Source organism: Nicotiana tabacum, chromosome 2, assembly GCF_000715075.1.
Source record: "Nicotiana tabacum cultivar K326 chromosome 2, ASM71507v2, whole genome shotgun sequence".
In the NCBI taxonomy this organism is placed as follows: Eukaryota; Viridiplantae; Streptophyta; class Magnoliopsida; order Solanales; family Solanaceae; genus Nicotiana; species Nicotiana tabacum.
The window spans coordinates 68,656,413-68,678,299 of NC_134081.1; the positions used below are offsets into that span (position 1 = coordinate 68,656,413).

The following is a 21,887-nucleotide window of genomic DNA, read 5'->3' on the forward strand; positions in this document are numbered from 1 at the left end:
TAATGAATGAACTTTCTAAAGAGAAATTGGAAAAGTTTATATTGGTGTGTTTTGACGATATTTTGGTGTATAGCAAGACTATAAAAGATCACCTGAAGCACCTTGAAGTAGTATTACAGCTGAAGAAAAGGAATCAGTTATTTGCTGAAGGAGTAAGTGTGACTTTGCTCAACCACAAATTGAGTATCTTGGGCACATTATTTCAGGAAAGGGTGTAAGCACTAACTACAAGAAAGTGATTTTAATGTTAGAGTGCCACAACCTGCAATTGTGAAGGAGCTGAGAGGTTTTCTAGGTTTGACTAGATACTACAGGAAGTTTGTTACGAAGTATGCACAACTCAATTGGCCTTTAACTAATTTATTGAGGAAAGGAAACTTCAATTGGAGTCTTGAAGCAACTGCAGCCTTTCAGCAACCGAAAAAGGCTATGACCAATGCTCCAGTATTGACCCGACCTTACTTTAGCAAGCCTTTCATTCTTGAAGTAGATCCATGCAACACTGGGGTGGGAGTTGTATTGATGCAAGAAAAGAGGCCACTAGCATTCATGAGTCAGTCCTTAAGCAAAAGGTATCAAGGGCTATCAACTTATGATAAAACATCGATTGCTCTTTTGATGGAAGTGGAAAGGTTGAGGCATTACTTGCACCCACACCGCTTCATAATTAAAATTGACCACTTGAAGTTTTTGCAGGAACAAAATATTATCACTTATTTGCAACACAAAGGCTTAACCAAGCTGATGGGATTGAGCTATGAAATTCACTATAAAAAGAGAGTAGAAAACATTGTAGTTGATGCCCTATCAAAGAGAAGTGAAATACAATAGGATGGCAACCAACCACAATGCCTTGTAGTAAGTCAATTGTAGCCCAAATGGTTTGAAGAAGTGGTGGCAAGTTATGAAGGAAAGCAAGAAGTGATGCAACCTATATTTAATCTCACCACTAATCCAACTATTATTATAGATATCACTCTATAGCAGGGTTTTGGATTGGAAATCATGGGAACATAAGACATCAATTAATCACAATTATATACAACTCTTGATTGGGAGGACATTCAGGTGTGATGGATATATACCAAAGAGAGAAGATAGTATTCTATTGACCTTCAATGATCAAGGATGTGAAGATAATTGTGCAAGAGTGTGAGCTATTCTAGAGATGCAAAAATGAGTAGGTGGCCTATCCTAGGCTTCTACAGCCACTACTTGTGCCTGAGAAGGCATAGGAACATATCTCAATGGATTTCATTGAGAGCTTACCAAAATATCAAGGTTAGGACACTAATCTAGTAGTAGTGGACAGGTATAGCAAATATGCCTATTTTCTTTCCTTAGCTCACCCCTTCACATCATCTCAAGTGGCAAGGTTATTCATGGATACAATCTATAAGTTACATGGATTGACTAAGAGAATAGTTTCAAACAAATATAAGCTTTTTATCATCAATTTTTCAAAAGAACTTTTCAAGAATTTGCAGATCCAACTGCTTTATAACTCTGCTTATCACCCATAAATGGATGGGCAAACAGAAAGGTTGAATAGGTGTCTGAAAAACTACTTGAGGTGCATGACAATACATAAGCCTAGGGAATGGAATAAATGATTGCCTTTAGCTGAGTTCTGGTACAACAGTAGTTACCACATCTCATTGAAGATGACTTCTTTCAAGGTAATATATGGTTATGATCCTCCATAATTATCCTTTGAGTTGATTGCACATACCAGAGTGGCTGTTATTGATGAGATACTTAAGGAAAGACAAGTGATGGCCAAAGTGATGGAAAAAATCTGGAAAAGGCACATAATAAAATAAAAATGTATGATGATGAGAAGAGGACTGAGAGAGAGAGTTTGAAGTAGGTGACTGTGTGTTTTTGAAGCTACAACCATACAAACAAATATTTGTGGCAGTAAGAAGGAGTTTGAAGTTGGCTTCCAAGTTTTGTGGCCCGTAGCAGATTATTCAAAAAGTTGGACATGTTGCATACAAGTTGAAGTTTCTCCCTTCAGCTAAGATACATCCTGTATTTCATATTTCTCAACTCAAGAAGAAAGTGAGACCTCAGACTATGCCTTCAATTGATCCACCTATCGGTTCTCTAGAGGGACAACCTTTGGTGGACCCTGTTGTTGTACTAAATAGGAGAAAAAAGGGAACAAAGCCACAACTCAAGTTTATCAGTGGGCCAACTTACTACCTGAAGAAGCTACTTGGGAAGACTACAATTTCATCAAGTCCTAGTTCCCAGATTTTGATGAACCTTAAGGACAAGGCTCTGAAGGAGAATGGATTGTTAGGATTTTCTGAAGTTTTTAATTTTACAGTTGGTCCATGTTTAAATTCAAGTTGTAGTATTAAATTATGACAATTGAGTTCCCTAGATTAGTATTGCTATTTCAATTTAGTCCAAGAAGTTTGTTAGTGGATTGTGGATAGGTGTCAGTCTTAGAGTAATAATAGGGAATCCAATGTCATATTTGGTTATATATCTCTTGGCTGTTGTTCTAAATATTATTCAGTAAATAAAATTATTCCCTTTTATTGTATCTTCTCTCTTCTCTCTTCTCTCTTGTCACGACCCAAAATCCCACCTAACTGTGATGGCACCTAACCGCAACATGCTAGGTAAGCCAAGAAGTAAATAACATAACTCGAATGAAAGATCATCAATAATAAATAAATAAAATGGTGGGAAATCCATACAACTATCCCAAGGATTGGTAGTACAAGTCATGAACCACTAAGATTTAGATTTACAACATTAGTACGAAAAAAATACAATTTTTGTTTGAATATACTTAATAGAAGTACAAATTCTAATCTATCATGAACAAGTAATAGATTTTATCTGGAATTCTGGTACATTCTCTATGCTAGCCTTCGTCATCTACAGTAGCTTATTTTCGAAATTTGCACGCAAGGTGCATAAGTGTAGTATGAGTACAACCGATCTCATGTACTCAGTAAGTATATTGACTAACTTCAGTGAAGTAGTGAGGAGATTTTTGAGTCAAAAGATACTCACTTTACTTAAACTGTGCAACTAAATAGAATATACATGTACACAACAACAATACCGTAATCTGAGCATGAAGTGCAGGTAAAGCCATCGGTGCAGATAGAGAAGATATGCATAGATAAAGTAAACAAACTATTAGTTTAGCATATAGAGAGATATACATAAGTATCATAAACTAACTACAATTTGGTATATGTGGAAGATATATATTTGATATCAAATAACATGTCAATAGTTGCATATACAGAAGATATACCCAAGCATCACAAACAAACAAATAGCTGAGCATACAGAGAAGATATCCATTTGACATAAGATAATCCGCCGACAGTTGCATATAGAGAGGATATGCATGACTAAACAAGTAATTTACATAGATCGACATATAGAGAAGATATGTAGCGTGAATTATGTCATCAATTAAGGCAGCATATAGAGAAGATATGCATAAGATATCAAATAACTCGTCAATAGTTGCATATAGAGAAGATATGCATGAATAAACAAGTCAAGTTGCACTGACTGACATATAGAGAAGATACGTTCTGTGAATCTTTTCATCAAGTAAAGCAACATATAGAGAAGATATGCATAAAAGGCATGTATACATTTCGGAGCTAGCATATAGAGAAGATATGCGGTAAACATTATGTATACATCCAAGGAGTTTGCATATAGAGAAGATACGCAGTGTCCAACCATTGATCAGTTTTCAATAATTTGTGTGTACGTCATCAAGAGAGAAACATGAGAGGACGACCCTAGGTGATGGATCCTTATCCACACGCTGCACCGGCAACTACGTGCCATAATCATAACAATCATACGGACAACTCACGTGTTATAATCATAATAATCGCACTGAAAACTCACGTGCCATAATAATTCAATCCGAACGGAGCACTCACATGTTGTAAATAAAGTTCATCTCACAGAATGCACATACAAGCATGTATACGAACATCGAATATCAAATTATAGACTCATGGACTAAGAAAAATAGCATGCTGAGGTGTATGAATATGTGAAGTGCATAACTATAGCTCAATTTAGGCGGGTACGCCATAAAATAACAAGTATCACGTTCAAACAGAAAATCAACACCTACATATGATCTCTAGAATGATTCAAGAGGTTCACGTAGTCATACAATAATTTGAGGCATAGTACAAGAATAACAAGTGCGGATGTTTATTCATAACATATGTGTGACTATGTCTAAATTAAGTATATCAATAATCTCGAGAATATCTCATCATGCTCAAATCAAGGTATCATTAACCTCAACATTTAACTCTAGCATGGCTCATTGTGTTCACGTAGTCATTCAATTGAGCAAACCATAGAACAAGTAGAATACACAACCAAACAAGGCATAAAATAATCTAGCATCTACCCCTGAACATGAATAACCATGGAACATGCATATTACGTTCGTCACCTTGCATATACATCATCCCCGCATGTAGCAAATAACGTCATTTATCAGGAAAAATTCCCTCAAACCAAAGCTAGGTAAGGCACTTACCTTATCTGACTAGTCTTTAACCTCAAATCGAGTCAAAACCTCGACTATCCCTCCAATCACATAAATCCAAGCCAAACATCACCCAAGAAAGTCAAACAATGCTATAGGAAGCAATGTCAATCAATAATACTTCAATCTTTGATGAATTCCCAAAAAGTCAATATGGGTTTCGCATGCCCAAAATCCGAAACCAATACCTAATCTCAATAATCCATAACCTGTCGAGTCCAAGTATGTGATTAATTTTCAAATTCGAATTCAAATCGGTGTTCAAAATTCCAAACTATATTTTCTTATCTTTCAAGCAAACCCTCTTTACTTCTTTAAGATCCTTGTTTTAGAGCCAAAATTAATGATAGATTCATGTTATAATCATAAATTCTAGTTAAGTTTACTTATCCCAATGAAGTAGATAAAAACTCCCACAAACATTACCTCAATCCAAGCTCTCTAGCTCCCAAATTAATAAAAATAAAGTGCAAGTACTAAATGAGATTAAATATGCAAGTGCAGAAATTTTTTAGAAAAATAACAGCATTGCCCTTCTTCACTAAAATAGTGATAACGTTTTGTACAGATATCGGAATGACAAACAATTTAAATTTCTGCAAACTAGATTCAAAGAGATACAACTTTCAACAAGGCATCTTAACCAAATTCCTTATATATTTTGAACGATTTCTCTTGAAGCCGGATTTAATGAAGAAAATTAGAATTTCAACACTTCAAGTCTTTCAAAACTTGCTCCAAATGTGTTGAAACTCACCGGAACTCTCCGGGACTCCATCCAATCATTCCTACAAGTCAAGATACCCTATTTAGACTTATCCAAAGGCTCAAAATTCCCACGAAAATATCACAACAAAGAATCGAGACTCAAATCGAATAGAATTTCTCTTAAGTTGTTAAATCTTTATTCTTTCAAAAGAGTTTCTGAATCACACTTAAACACTTCGGATTACTTCCAAACTTTACACATAAGTTAGATTCAACTATATAGTCATGTCCAAAGTCTCGAAACACCAACCGGAGTCCAATAATATCAAAGTCAACTCTTGATCAAACTTATGAACTCTTAAGTCCTTCAAATTGTCAACTTTCGATAAATGGTGTCGAATTCTTCTAAGAACCTCAAAAACCAAATCCGAACGTACGTACAAGTCTAAAATTATCATACGAATCTATCGGAGCCATCAAAATATGATTCCGAATCCTTTTACTCAAAAGTCAAACTTTGGTCAATTCCTTCGACTTAAAGCTTCCAAAATAATAATTACTCTTCTAAAATACTAGAGAACCTTTTGAAAATCAAAACAAAACAAACACACAAGTCATAAAATATCAAATGATGCTACTCGAAGTCTCGAATCGTAAAACAGAACGCTAGAACTCAAAATGACTAGTCGGGTCGTTGTATCTCTCTATCTCTTTCTTCTTCCCTCTATTCGTTCTGCCATAGCTGGTGAGCTTCAGCTTTCGTAACAATTTTGTCTCCAACTCTGCCGTGCCTTTTGTTTTTTATTTCTCGTTATTTAACTCATAATGCTGGAACTTCGAAAATCGAGACCATGATATTCTAGAAAAAAAACTGAACCGAGGGTTGATGTATCAAAATATTAAATTTAAAACTTTTCTTTTCTCAAAATTAATTTTGTGTGACCAGGAATTTGGTAATTTTTCTTTCTTTCTTGGAATAAATGGATCTGGATATTACTGAGAAATTTCACTTTAAAATTTTTCCTCTTTCTTGTGTATCATATCACTCGACGTACAAAATTGTTGTATCAGGTGTATTAGCAATAGATTGGGCTAGTACTGCTTCTTTTAATAAGTTGTGCCACTTATGAGGCTAAGCAATGAAACTTATAAGTTAACGGAAGTCAATGGTTATAGGATTTGCACAATTATATATTTTTGTTTGGTTGGATAACTTCTCAGTTTCTAGTAGATTCAGATCAATTCTGTTTACCAAAACCATTTTTCTATATTTGGCGTGAAATAATGAAATCGCACATACATACAGCTAGATCGGTAGACATGGGCGGCTAAAACATATATGTGGCCTAAAGCCAAAGTTTAATGTGTCGCCTAAATTTTAAAAGAAAGTTGTTAATAATTTTTTTATAATCGATTTTCTCTAATAATTTCTTTCAATTGATAATATAGCCAATTTATTTAATCTATCTTGAGACATTGTTAATCTCAGGTACGATTTTATCAATTATAATCTTGAAAACTTCTTTTCTTTGAGACAACTGTTATAGAAAAGCTCTACTTTTATATGAAAAATAGAAAATATTATTTTTTTAAATACCTATAAACCTATTATTTCTAAAAAATGGGGACCCAAGATAAAAGCCTTACCTGGAACAATGTTAGAGCCGACCGGTCGGTAGAAGAGACTAGAATTTTTTTAGGTCAACTGCTCAAATTCACTCCGATCCCCGCATTGGAGTTTTTTCCAAGTTCCTACTTGGATGGAAGCCACATGGCATAGTTAAGAACTAAAGGTTGAGATTTAATTAACTAAAACAAGACCCTAACTATAGTTAGAATAATTTATTACTTCCATACAGGATAATTAGAATTTCCTTATCAATTTCTTAATTTTCCAAGAAATCTTTTTTTTCTTTTTTTTTTCTTTTTTCAGTTTTCTGAACTTTGGTTACCCCTGCTTTTAACCTCAAATGCCTAGACAAGGAGAAGGGCAAGGCCAAGTCCACGAATTGAGTTTATACAAGAGTTCAAAATTCGAGATTATATGTATCGATACCTTTTCTTGACATTGCAAATTTGGAATAATTCTTTGTGATGTACAAAATTTTAATATCATACGGATTCTTTTAATTTTTTATCTGGCAAATATTATTTTGTACGGTTTTTTTTTTTATTTTTTTAATTCATTGGTTGGACTTCTAATGGTTCTCATCTTTGAATAGGAATATAAGAAGATTTCGTAGAAAGTAGCAAAAAGTATGACGTGTTGAAAAGAGCCAGGAAAGAGAGGAAAGGTTTTAGGTAAGCGATAATGTGCAGCTAGAAATTAGAATTATGGGATTGTTAAAAAGTTTTGGAGCAAATATATGGAAGTCATTAATTATCCTTACCATGGTTAGAGCTAGGGGTGTACATGGACCGGGTTGGATCGATTTTTATCAAAACCAAATCAAACCAACTATATCAGTTTGTATTGGTTCGATTTTGTCGGGTTTTTCGGGTTTTCATTTTTTTTTGTTACATGAATATTATTCCAATCTTACTTTGTTAAAGTTATAGATAAAGTTTTGATAAGTGAATGTATGTTTAGTAAATATTGAAAAAATTGACAAACATATGATCTATTAAAATATTCTAATGGAAGAATTTTTTTAGTAATACATGATAGTTATTTCTTAGTCGTCTAACAATAATTTCGTTAATGTACGCTTTCAAGGTTAATACATGAGAGGATCCCAAATATTTCAATATTTTTTAAAGAAAATTCAACATAAAATCTTAAAAACATATATAAAAATTATATATTTATATGTCGGTTTGGTTCGAATTTTTATACTCAATACCAAACCAAGTCAAACAAAACCTAGTCGGTTTTTTTAATTGGTTTGGTTTGATTTTTCGGTTTGATGCGATTTTCCGGTTCGGTTTGAACACCCCTAGTTAGAGCTTTACTTTGGTTAATTAAATCTTAGCTTTTAAATTCTTAACCCCGCGCATAGCGGGAGCTTAGTGTACCGGGTTGCCCTTTTTATGCCACGTGGTTCCATCATGTAGGAACTTGGAGAAATGGAGAAGAGCTTCATCCGAGCTGGATTATATTCGGATTCGCATCGCGTAAGGGGGTGAAATTCAAAAATAGCCAGATTTACAAGTGGTAATTGAAAAATAGCTACGGTTTCAAAAGTAATCGAAATTTAGCCACTTTTCATGTAAAGATAAATCTGAACGAAAACACTGTTCGAAATCCGAAAAATATTCCAGCATAATATTCCGGTTCCAGCATAATATACTGGACTTCCAACATAATATATTGGACTTCCAGCATAATATACTGAAGTTTCAGTATAATATATTGGTCCAGCATAATATGCTGAAAGTTCATACACAAGTGCTCCAATTTTCAGTATATTATGCTAGAACTTTCCGTGTGTTGGAGTTTCAGCATAATATGTTAGAAGTTCATACACAAGTGCACCAATCTCCAGTATATTATGCTGGAACTTTTTGTGTTGCAGCAAAATAGTGGCTATTTTTCAATAATTTTGCAAACGCTGTCTTTTTTCAAGGGCAAAGGTCCAAATATGCCCTTGTACGATACAAAATTGAGCATATTTGCCATTCGTTAATACTTTAGCTCAAATATGCCCTTACCGTCACATAGTTGGTCCATATATGCCTTTAGAGTTATACGGTTGGCCCATATATGCCCTTTTCGAAACGGAATCCACCCAAACTAGTTAACTATTTCGTTAATTGTATTAAAGTGTATTACAAACACTATTTCCTTTTTATTAGTATTTTTTTTCTTTACCTTTCTCTTTTCTTTCTTCTTTTTTCTTTTCTTCTCTTTTTTTTTCCTTTTTTCTTTCTCCTTTATCCATTTCCTCCATTATTGATGTCTTCTCTATTTTCGTCACCAATTTCACTTTACAAAACTCATGAATTCCAATTACTAAGAAAATTCTCCCATAAGGTAATCAAGTTCCAATTTCACTGGCCCTCCAAATAAATGAAATTAAATTGTTCCAAAAATTATGGTTTAAACTTTAAAATAATAAAAATATCTCAACCTTTAAAAATACTCAAAAGACCAAAATATTTAAATTATTTTCAGAAAGATAATTTAATGATTAAAAGCCTAGAGTTGAAGTTGTAGTATTATAAATTTGAGTTATTAGTCTTTTTTTATTTTTTTTCAGCTGGACATTTTCTATTTTTTTATTAACTATGTAAATTAGGGGTGTACATGGAACGGGTTGGTTCAATTTTTATCAAAACCAAACCAATTATATCGATTTAGATTGTTCGATTTTGTTGGATTTTTCGGATTTTTTGTTACATAAATATTATTTCAATCTTACATTATTAAATTTTTTAGAACTAAATATATGTTCAGTAAAAATTTAAAAAATTGACAAACATATGATCTATAAAAATATTCTTATGGGAGAATTTTTTTAGTAATTGGAATTCATGAGTTTTGTCAAGTGAAATTAGTGATGAAAATAGAGATGACATCAGTAATGGAGGAAATCAGATAAGGGAGAAAGAAAAAGGGAAAAAAAAAGAGAAGAAAAGAAAAAAGAAGAAAGAAAAGTGAAGGTAAAGAAAAAAAGTACTAATAAAAAGAAAATAGTGTTTGTAATACACTTTAATACAATTAACGAAAGAGCTAATTAGTTTGGGTGGATTCCGTTTCGAAAAAGGGCATATATGGGCCAACTGTATAACTCTAAGGGCATATATGGACTAACTATGTGACAATAAGGGCATATTTGAGCTAAAGTATTAACGAAAGGCAAATGTGCTCAATTTCATATAGTACAAGGGCATATTTGGACTTTTTCCGTTTTTTCAATTACCAGTACAAAAACTGGCTAGCCCGTGCTATTTTTACCGCGTAAGGTCCATTTAAGGGGGAAGCACTCCATAATAGAATTTTTTCCATACTCAGGGCTCGAATGCTAAATCTTTGATTAATGGGTGAAGGGTTCCTATCTATCCTATCACAACTCATGATGGTTACTCAAATCTTTCATATATCCAGTTTTTCAATACATAGATACACTACACCGACAGTGTAAAATATTTTTGAACTATATTGCCAGTTAAAAGTCAAATTGCAAGTGACTTCCTATAGATTCATGAACTCTGACCTGCAAAAGATGGTAAGTTAACAACCTGTAAAAATACACTAACATTGTGAAAACATACACTTACTTTACTAGTCATCTCTCTGGAATTCAAAAACGGATACATATTTTAAATCTTATGGGTATTCGAGCAGAGGCGGATCTAGGATTCGAAGATGGCGGGTGTCATAATTTTCCTAATGTAGACTTTGTAATAATTAATATAGAGTTTGTTCGAAACACTTGTTCAGTTTATTTTTTTTAGTTTATTCGGGCATTTTAATTGGCATTTTTTATTTGCAAATAAGAAAATTGCATCTCGATCGCATACCCTACTTGTGAGATTTCAGATATGTTGTTGTTATTGTTAAATGAAAATTACATCTCAGACATCAAGAAACAAATGTAATTAGCATTTTAAAGAAGGAATCACACCTTCATTATTAACAATACAAGTAAAATCAATATTTTCAATCGGGAACTCATCTTTTTTGTATGCTAAAATAAATCTGCACAAGTAAAATAACATATTCAATAAGGAAATTTCACCAATCAGAATAAGAATAATAAAAAAAAATCTTCAATACATAAATTATACCCCATGAGAAAATGCAGAATTAGATAAACTACAAGATCCCAAAAAGTAAAATAACAAATCTCATATTTTTCTAGGCAATGCTTGCGAAATATTCATCATAATTTAATAGTAAAGAGATTTAAGTTGTATTTAACAATTATAGAATAGCACAAATTTTTATGTTATAATAAAAAAATTATAAAAATTAAAGGTGATCTCAATCCAAAATTCCTATAACACCCAAGTTTTTTTATTTTGAAAGAAAAAAATTAAAAGATTTGAGATTAAGAGAGATGCTTATTTTATGAAATTTTAAATTTTGGAGGCTCTTAAAATAATAGAATATAAAAAAAATATAAAAAATAATAAACGACAAATAGAAAATTAGGAGGTAGCCAAAAAGGAAAATGATTGGGACAAAGGAAATAAAATGAAGAACAAAAAGGGAAACTCAGATAAGGTTCAAGATAAATTCGAACTTGAATTTTACACACGAGAAAAGCTTTTAAAAAGGTCTACCGGCTGTGGCACCTTTGCCTTGTTTGCAACTAGGGGTGGCGTGATCAAATATTTAACCTCGTTTAAGAAAGGTTTTATATAAATATATGATAATTTTACCAACGTAGCGGGTGTCATACCACCCCACCCTAAAGGGTGGATCCGCCACTGTATTCAAGGTTCTCCATAATTCATTTGATTTATTAATTAGGTTCGAAATCAATTATTTCTTCATATATTGACAGTTCGAGCAAAACTTCTTAGTTCCGATGAACCATAGCTAATCTTATGCATCCGTCCCTGCTATAGATTAATTTATTATTCCGTCCGTCAGATAAATTACTTTACTTTTTAGTATGTTTTAAAATAAATGATATATTTTTTAATTTGGAAGTAATTTAACTTTAAGCTTTTCATTTTACTTTTAATGAGAAGTTTTTATAACCACACAAATGTCATGGCCTCACAAAGCTTTTACATCTTAAGCTTTTAAGACTACAAACTTCAAAAAAAAAAAAATCTTAAGACTTTGTGCCGAGTCAAATTAACTGATCTAAATTAAAACGGAAGGAGTAGATTAGAACGTGGTGGAATAGTAGCTACCTATCTATCTATCAGCTGGTATATCGACTTCTGCCTAACTAGAAACTGTCAGATCACCAACTCTAACCATTTAAGTCAAAAATCCCCCCCCAAAAAAGGCAAAACCTCAATCAATAGCAAACAAATACAAATATATATAGACACGCATTGCAGCGCAGCAATCTCTGTTATTCTGGTAATAAAACAGCAACAAATCCATGGAGATGAAATTATATCAAACAGCTTCAATTTGTTTGCTGCTGCTGATGATACAGAGTCAGAGTGCTGAGGGTCAAGATAGGAAGTGCATAAACAAGCTGCTGCCTTGCATGAAATTCCTGAATGGAACAAGAGGGAATCCACCAGATAGTTGTTGCAATCCACTAAAAGATGTGATAAAGAACATGCCTGAATGCTTGTGTCAAATGGTAAGTATCAAAGGCAGCAATGCAGCGGAGAAAGCTGGGATTGACATTAACGCTGCTCAAATGTTGCCTGCTAGATGTGGACAGCCTGTTAATTACATGGGATGTCTCAAGGGTACGTTTCTCTCTCAACTATTCATCGCTTTTTCCTACATTTTTTTTCTAGTAATAGTAGCGTCCGGTCTAGTTATTAGCGCCATCTTTGAGTAATCCCATGGATAATTGCTACTCCCTCCCCCTATTGATTATCTTTTTTACTTTTTACTCTTAGTAATAATTATCCTTCAAAACTACATACACCTAACTTTGAGAAAATATTCAATGAAGAAAGATTAAATATTAAGACATGAATAAGGGTAAAGTAGTCAAAATCTCATCCTAATTAATTTTTCTTAAGGGGCGTGCACAAGAGAATCATGATACATAATATGAGACAGAGGGACCTCCTATTAGCACAAGTTTAGTATCGGTAACTCCAAAACTAGATGCAATTTTAAGTGACTAAGTTCATCTGAACTCAATATACTTTCGATGCGGAACATAAATTTATATAAAAATTCCTTTAAATTGCAGTAAATAGTAGATCTATACATGAATCTATAACTTTAAAAATATAATATAACTTTAAAAATATAATAGTATCAATGCTAGGAATCTTAAAGATTGGTAGCGCGACCCCAACTCTTTTTTTTTCTTCCACTTGTCCTCGTCTATGTGCCTCAGTTCACTGTTTCGCACTGCTGCCAGCCCCTTTGCTTGTGCACCTCTCCCGCGAAGCACGAGCTTAGGACAAGCTAGCTTTTCTTTTTCTTTCTCGTTTCTTCAGTCTTGTATTGCTCCAAAACACCCGCTATTCTTCCATTATCATCCGAACTTGTTCTTACAAAAACAAATACGTAATGAATGTAAATCCATCTACTATTCATGCAGTCTTTATCATATCACATAAGACTTGGGACATAAAGATATCCAAAATCATGACTTTTTGCCAACTTTCAAACTCAAAGAGCTTATATGCTAGACTCTGAGTAACTCTATCTACAAAAGCTTACGAAAAAATCACCTTATGTTTTTTTTTGGGGTCTTTGCTAACATTTGAATCCGTATGATCTCTCCTGGCTTTTTTCTCCTTTTTCGTCCACCTTGGTTCAAACATTTGAATTCCTACAAATCTCACAAAATAATGGAGTAATACTTTGAGTTTTGGGATATGCACTTACAAAGAACTCTCTATTGCACAAAAAATTTGATTCGTTTCCCCCCCTTACCTACTGTATATTGCTGGCTTCATTTTTTTGGCATTATGTAAGCAAAAGTTAATGACAAACGCTCCTCTCCTACACACATCGGGTTTGTTTGACGATTTACTTAATTAATTGGCAAATTGCCTATGGAATAAGGAGGTTAATGGCTTTTTTATTTATATTAATTTAGTTATTTATTTTTATGTTCCTAATTTCCCACATGACAATTGATGTGGTCAAGTTAGAGTGACATGTCACAATAGGAAAAGATGGTATTATTTTATCATCTTTTCTGCCTTGCTTTTTCCCCAAACCATACTATGTTGGATTACTCTGGACATGATATTGTTGTTGTTTTGGTGCCTTGGCCCCTCCTAAAACTATGATTCGGATATATTCTTACCTTGCTAATTTCATCTGGAGGACAAAGATGGAAAGAACAAGTATCATTGAAACTCGTGGACCACCATAAGCTATATATCCTCACTTGGAAGGTGAAGTTGGTTTCAAAAGGCTTAAGGACATATGTGAATCTTCTGCTGCTAAGAGATGGTGGTGATTTAAAGTTGAGGACAACCTTTGGACCAAAGTTCTTTAGAGTAAACACTGTCCTAGATCTAATACCATCTCCAATATTCTAGCGCCTAAAGACTACAATATTTGGAAAAGTCTTGTAGACTCGAGGACTAATTAAATTTGAACTCTTGTATATTTTGAAAAATCAATGAGGGAAACAGCCTATTCTGGCGAGATAGATGGTCTACTATTGATCCCATCAACCAACTCAATACTTCTACAAGAAAGCTAGGAAACAACTAGGTGAAGACTCTTTGAACAATCATGTTTGGAACTCTAGGCTCCTGGAAAACATTGTCCCACCACATGTCTTCATGAGATTCAAAAAATGGAGATCAGAAACATAGCAATCAAAGATCAGGCAATCTGGACCTTAAATCCCCAAGGCACATTCACTTGCTTTTCTGCCTTTCGGTTCATCAGACAAAAGAACAACCACAATCCTCTTCTAACAAAGCTCTAGGACAAGGAATTTCCTTTTAATGTATATTATCCTTTGCCTCTTGGAGAACATTTATAAAGAAGCTACCACTTGATGACATTATAAATAGATTGGATTTACCTGTAACTTCTATGTCTACATGATGTAGACAACCTAAGACTGAGACCCTGAATCATGTATTTGCTTATGGTAACCTATTAAAAATATACTTTAGAAGCGGCCCTCAGTAAATTATTTTATGTTCACCTTAAGAGTTATTTACTCCACTAATTTAGTTTGAATTTGAAAAAATATTTTTGAACTAGTCTCTAGGAGTTTGTTAATTTCAACAGATTTTGTGTTGATTTTTAGGTCTTTTAAGTTAGTAGTTCTCTTATAAATTATAGTCCAAATGCAGTGAAATAACATAGAATTTTCAGGTTCAGTTCTTTAGAGTTCCTTTTATATCTATTCAAGTATACTCCTTTTATTTTTCTGTAATCTTCCCTTATTATTTTCTTTAGTTTCTTGATAGAACTGGTATCGTAGCCATCTTCTTAAGGGACCTGAGTAAAAAACATTCTTGAGTAAAATAGAGATTGAGACGAGTTTTTTCCAATTGGCTCCTCCAATCTTTGATGGTGAAAATTACCAACTGTGGGTAGTGAGAATGAAGACTTACTTAGAGGCTTTAGATCTTTGAGAGGTGTTGAAGAGGATTATGATGTTCTTCCACTGCCTAACAATCTTACCGTGGCCTAGATCAAGACTCACAAGGAAAAAAACCCAGGAAATCAAAGGCAAAACCAACTTTATGCACTTGACGATATATTGGTGTATTCTCGCAGCCGAGAGGATCACGAGCAGCAATTGAGGATCGTGCTCCAGACTTTGAGGGAAAAGAAGCTTTATGCTAAAATCTTCAAGTGCGAGTTTTAGCTTGATTCAGTGGCATTCTCGGGCCATGTGATTTCCAGTGAGGGGATTAAGGTGGATGCGAAGAAGATTGAGGCAGTTCAGAACTGGCCTAAACCTTCATCAGCTACAAATATTCAGAGTTTCTTGGGTTTGACGTGTTATTATCACCGTTTCGTGGAGGGTTTTTCATCCATCGCATCTCCTTTGACTAGATTGACCCAGAAGGGTACACTATTCAGATGGTCCGATGAGTGTGAAGCGAGCTTTCAAAAGCCCAAGACTTCATTGACTACAACCTCAGTGTTAGTATTGCCTACAAGTTTAGGATCTTACACCGTGTATTGTGATGCATTACGTATTGGGCTTGGCGCGATGCTGATATAGGACGGTAGGGTGATTGCCTACGCATCTCGTCAGTTAAAGGTTCATGAAAACAATTATAATGTGCATGATTTAGAGTTGGCATACATTGTTCACGCGCTGAAGATTTGGAGGTACTATCTATACGGCGTTCCATGTGAGGTTTATATCGACCATCGAAGTCTCCAGCACCAGTTCAAGCAAAATGACCTTAATTTGTAGCAGCGGAGATGCTTAGAGTTGCTGAAAGACTATGATATCACCATCCTATATCATCTGGGAAAGGCTAATATGGTGGCCGATGCATTGAGTAGGAAGGTTGAGAGCATGGGCAATTTGGCATATTTGCCGGTAGAGGAGAGAGTACTAGACATGGATGTTCAGGCTTTGGACAATCAGTTTGTGAGGTTGGATGTTTCGGAGCCTAGTCGAGTTCTTGCTTGTGTTGTGGCACAGTCATCGTTGTTGGGGCGTATCAAGGTTCTCCAGTTTGATGATCCTCACTCATTGGTGTTGAAGGATACGGTGCAGCAGGGTGGTGCCAAGGAGGTTCTGATTAGAGATGATGGGGTTCTATGGCTTCAAGGCCGGATTTGTGTTCCAAATATTGATGGGTTAAGAGGGTTGATCCTTGAGGAGGCTCACAGTCTATTCTATTCACCCATGTACATAAAGATGTACCGTGACTTGAAACAACACTGTTGGTGGCAAAAGATGAAGAAAGGTATTCTTGCTTACGTCTCTCGGTGTTTGAATTATCAACAGGTGAAGTACGAGCATGAGAAACCGGGTGGATTGACTCAGAGATTGGAGAATCTGGAGTGTAAGTGGGAGCTCATCACTATAAATTTTGAGGTAGGCTTACCACATACCTTGAGGATATATGATGCAGTCTGGGTTATAGCGAACTGGTTGACTAAGTCTGCACACTTCATTCTGGTGATGACTTCCTATTCTTCAGAGCATTTGGATCAGATTTACATCTGGAAGATTATCCGTCTCCACGACGTGCCTATTTCTATTATTTCTAACCGAGGCACACAGTTCACTTTGCATATTAAAGAGTTGTGCATCGTGAGTTGGGCACGCGAGTCGAGTTGAGTACACTATTTCATTCTCAGACAGACGAACAATTCGAGCGCACTATTCATATATTGGAGGACATGTTGCGGGCATGCTCTATCGATTTCAGAGATCAACGGGACTAGTTTTTACCTTTAGCGGAGTTCGCCTGCAACAACAGCTATCAGTCGAGCATCCAGATTGCTCCGTACGAAGCCTTAAATAGGAAGCGATGCCGTTGGCCAGTTAGTTGGTTTGAGCATCCAGATTTGGTTCATGATGCTTTGGGAAAGGTTAAGGTGATTAAGGAGAGATTTCGTATAGCTCAGTCCAGGAAAAAGAGTTATACTAATTGAAAGGTTCGAGATGTGGCTTAAATGGTGGGTGAGAAGGTTCTTCTCCGAGTATCACCTATGAAGAGCGTGATGCGGTTTGGGAAAAAGGGGAAGTTGAGTCCAGAGTTTATTAGCCTGTTTGAGATCTTGGAGAGAGTTGGGGAGGTTGCTTATAGGTTCTCATTGCCTCCTAGACTAGCAGGGGTACATCCGGTATTTTATATTTTCTTGCTTCAGAAGTACCATGATGAGAGGTCTCATGTTTTGGACTTCAGCATGGTGCAACTTGATGAGAATTTAACTTATGAGGAGGAGCCGGTGGCTATTCTAGATCGGCGGGTTCGAAAGTTGAGATCTAAGATTTTTCCTTCTGTGAAAGTACAATGGAGAGGCCACCCGATTGAGGAGGCTACGTGGGAGTCCGAGTCCGATATGCAGAGTAGATACCCACACCTTTTTACCAGTCTAGGTACTTTTCTATATCCATTCGAGGACGAACGTTTCTTTTAGAGGTAGAAAATATAACTACCTGATAGGTCATTTTGAGTACTAGCCTTAATTTTTGTGTTTCGAGACCTCTCATCTTCATTTGATATTTCTTGATTTGCGTGAATGGTTTGTGACGTTTTTCGAAAAGCTTTTACATATAATTTTGAAGAAAAAGTGATTTTTGACTAAAAATAAAGGTAGAGTTTATCACGGTCAACGTTTGTGGTAAACGACCTCGGATTGCTGTTTTGACAATTCCGGTAGATTCGTATGTTATTTTTGGACTTGTACGTATGTTTGTTTGGAGTTCGGGGTGATCCGAGCGCGTTTCAGCGCATAATGTGAAAGATTGTGAAAAATAAGTTTTCAAGTTGAAATCTTGAGTTTTGATGATCCATTCTTGTTATTTGATGTTATTTTGATGATTTGAGATAGCGAACGAATTTATGTGATGTTATTACACTTGTGTGCATATTTGGATTAGGGACCGGGGGAAGGGGAGGGTGCGTCTCGGATTGATTTCGGACCATATTTGGACTTGTCATGAGTTGCTGGTTTTCTGCTGGTGCATCAGTGCTTCGCGATCGCGAAGGGGAATTTTGGGGCTGGGGCTGGATACTCTACGCGAACGCGAGAGGTAGGACGCGAACGCAAACACTTTAGGGGACTACCCTTCGGGAATGCAGCATACATGGCTGGGGAATGCCTTCACGAACACGGTGGGGACCTTGCGAATGCGAAGGCTAAGTGTCCTGTGTTCTTCGCGAACACGACAGGTGCTCCGGGAACGCGAAGAGCACTTGACGCCCAGTAAAATAAAAGATGAAAAAATGGGATTTCATTATCTGTCACTATTTTTGAAACCCTAGAGCTCAGACTAGAGAGATTTTCATCTTTCACCATTTTTGAAACCTAGAGCTCGGACTAGAGAGATTTTCATCCCAACTTCATTGGTTAGTACTTTTCAACTCATTTTGATATATTTCCATAATCACCCATTGATTTTTAACCTTATATTTAGTGATTTTAAAGAAGAAATTGGGGTTTTTGGGTAGAATTTCGGAAATTGGTAAAATTAAGTTTTAAACCTCGAATTGAGGTCGGATTTCGAAACAAATCATGTATTCGGACTTGGGGGTGAATGGGTAATCAGAACTTGGTCCGAATCTTGAATTTTGACCAAGCGGGCCCGTGGGTTGATTTTTGTTGACTTTTTTAATTTCATTAAAGATTGAATCTTTTTCACTCATGGGTAGTTTTTAAAGCTTGTTTTGAATTGTTTGAACTATATTTTGATAGATTCGATTGGTTTGGAGGCTTATTCTAAAGAAAAAGCCGTGGTTGATTATTGACTTGATTCCGGAAAGAGGTAAGTCTCGTGGTTAATCTTGACTTAGGGAATTAGGACTTGAGTGATCTATTTACTACTTGATTTATGTGTGGGGACGACGTATATGCAAGGTGATGAGTATATATACATTGTTATGGGTTAAGCATACGGGATGGGCTACTCTATTTTTTGTCTCCTCTTGTTTCATGCCTTCATTTACTCCAGGTTACTACGTGTTAAATGCTTTAATTGTTAATTGCCTTGTTGAATTCATGCTTTTATTTGTTACATGCCTTAATTATCTATATGTTTCCATGAATTTGTGTCTTTATTATTGACTGTCTTTACTTGCCTTATGTTTTTTATGTTGTTAGATAACCACTTTTATTCATTTTATGTCGTTATTTATTTAATTTCCTTATTGCGTTTCATTATGAAATACTCCATAGTTGGTTGTAGCTTTACAGTTACATGTTATATATTTAGGATCGGATTGCACGCCGTAACAGATATTGGTATTGTTATTTGGGATCGGGTTGCACTCCACAATGGATGTTGGTATTATTGTTATGGATCGCGTTGCACACCACAACGAAGATTGATATTGTTGTTTGGGATCGGGTTGTACGCCGCAATGGTGATTGGTATTTGTATATACATATATTTATGGATCGGGTTACACACCGTAACAGAGAAGACATATTGATTGTTCTTAACTGTTGATTCCATATCCGTGTTGTATTGAGGAATTGAGTATAGATTTTATAATAGGGGCTCTTTGTTATGTATTTTCTATTTCAGTTTTCATGTTAATTCTTGTTTTTCTATTTCAGCTATTGTTTTACATATACTTGTACATGTTTATAGTAAGTGCCTTGTTATAGTCCCGTTACTAATTCGTTGAGGTTAGGCTCGATACTTACCGAGTACATGGGGTCAGTTGTACTCATACTACACTTCTGCACTTCTTGTGTAGATTCTGGTGTCGGTCCCAGCTAATGAAGGCATTACTCGGACTTCTATTAATTCAGAGACTTAAGGTAGAGCTGCACAGCATTCGCAGACCCTGCAGTCACCTTCCTTTTATCTTTTGTACTGTTTTATTTCATTCAAACAGTTGTATTTTTATTCAGACATTGGTTGTAGCAATTTTAGTAGCTCACGTACTTGTGACATCAGATTCCGGGATTAGACTAGACGACGTTTGGAGTATATTATATCATTTTGAGGTTCTACAGTTTTGCTACTTATTAAACTATTTTAAAATTTGTTTAAAATAAATAGTTGTGTGTTAATATTGGCTTGCCTAGCAAGTGAACGTTAGACGCCATTATGGTCCCGAAGTTGGAATTTCGGGTGGTGATACTTTGCCTGACCAGTTTAATTCCTTACTGACAACTCCTCTGAAGTGCAGGAAACTTTACAGGGGATTGAATGGTGCTGCATGCAATTACATTTTCATAGTCTCCCCAGGAACTTGACTCACTGTTAGTTGTCAACAAGATCCTTGCCAAAAGCAAAGCACCATGGAGGCTGCAAGATGACATATAGAAAACACTTAGGCATTTGTTATAACGGTTTTCCTACTGTATTAGAACGATATTCTTATGCAAGTTGGAGTGTTAATGATAATAAATTCACTTCAAACTAAATATTTATTCTAAGGGTGGGAAAGAAGCGGAATGGCTGAGGAACATGTCATTAGATTTAAAGTTGTGACTTGTGACAACCTATGTCAGTTATATTTTTTGATAGTGAGACTACCATGTGTGTAGCTCACAAATGGAAAATCAAGACATATAATCTTAAGACGTGTTTATATAAGAGAATTAACTGCAAATGGAACTATAACTATAATGTATATGAGATTAAGAAATGGCTGATTCACCAACCAAACCGTTGACAAGAGAGAGTAAAACAAAACTTATGAAGCAATTTAAACATCAAAGATAACTTTATATATATATACACTATTTTAGCTCCAAATGGATATTTTTATATGAACTTGCTTTAGAGCTCAGACATGATATAGCACTTGACAACCTAGTCCTGATCATGTTTGGGGAATCATGGTAGCCCTATTTGATTATTTCTATCTTATTGATGGGGTTCGATCTAATTTTCCCTTCCTCTCCCTCTATTATAATAAATTTAAAAAACGAAAGAAGTCTAATCATGTTTGGGTGTTGAGATGTAGACTTGCCAATAAGATTATGTTTAATTTGGGGGTTTCAAATGTGAACTTCCACGTGAAATGGTTGATGAAGCAGCTTATTTACATATTCCCTCCGTCCCAAAAAATAATATTTTTCGAATTTCAAGAGTCAAACTTTGTGAACATTTATATTTTTTTAAATAAAAGTTATATATTTAAAAATTACATAAAAAGTACTATTAGGGGTCGTTTGGTATGTTGTATAAGAATAATGCTGAATAAGGTGTATTAGTAATGCAGAGATTAGTAATGCATGGGATAGTAATGCAAGCATTAGTTATAGAGAGATTATTTTTTATTCATTGTTTGGTGTGGTGTATTAAAAATTAAAATACATTGCATAATTTTTAAAAAATTAGTTGTTTACAAAAATGTCCTCTATATTCTTTAGCTTTAAGGGACTTTAAGGATAATTTTGTCTTCAATCATGCTAATGCATGCATTAATA

The 21,887-nt window shown here is 35.0% G+C and overlaps 1 protein-coding gene across 2 annotated transcripts; it reads left to right on the top strand.

The window, feature by feature from the left end:
* Window positions 1-12,183: 12,183 nt before the first annotated feature.
* Window positions 12,184-20,882, top strand: LOC107828247 (non-specific lipid transfer protein GPI-anchored 30-like). Of its 2 annotated transcripts, none has more exons than XM_016655528.2 (2): window positions 12,184-12,604; window positions 19,194-19,703. In XM_016655528.2, exons 1-2 carry the CDS (start codon window positions 12,283-12,285, stop codon window positions 19,244-19,246), a joined length of 375 nt encoding a protein of 124 aa, XP_016511014.1. In that variant the 5' UTR covers window positions 12,184-12,282; the 3' UTR covers window positions 19,247-19,703. The 2 variants fall into 2 exon arrangements, with proteins under 2 accessions (XP_016511014.1, XP_016511016.1); XM_016655530.2 differs by lacking the exon at window positions 19,194-19,703 and adding an exon at window positions 20,639-20,882 and having other exon boundaries at window positions 12,186-12,604.
* Window positions 20,883-21,887: the final 1,005 nt, after the last annotated feature.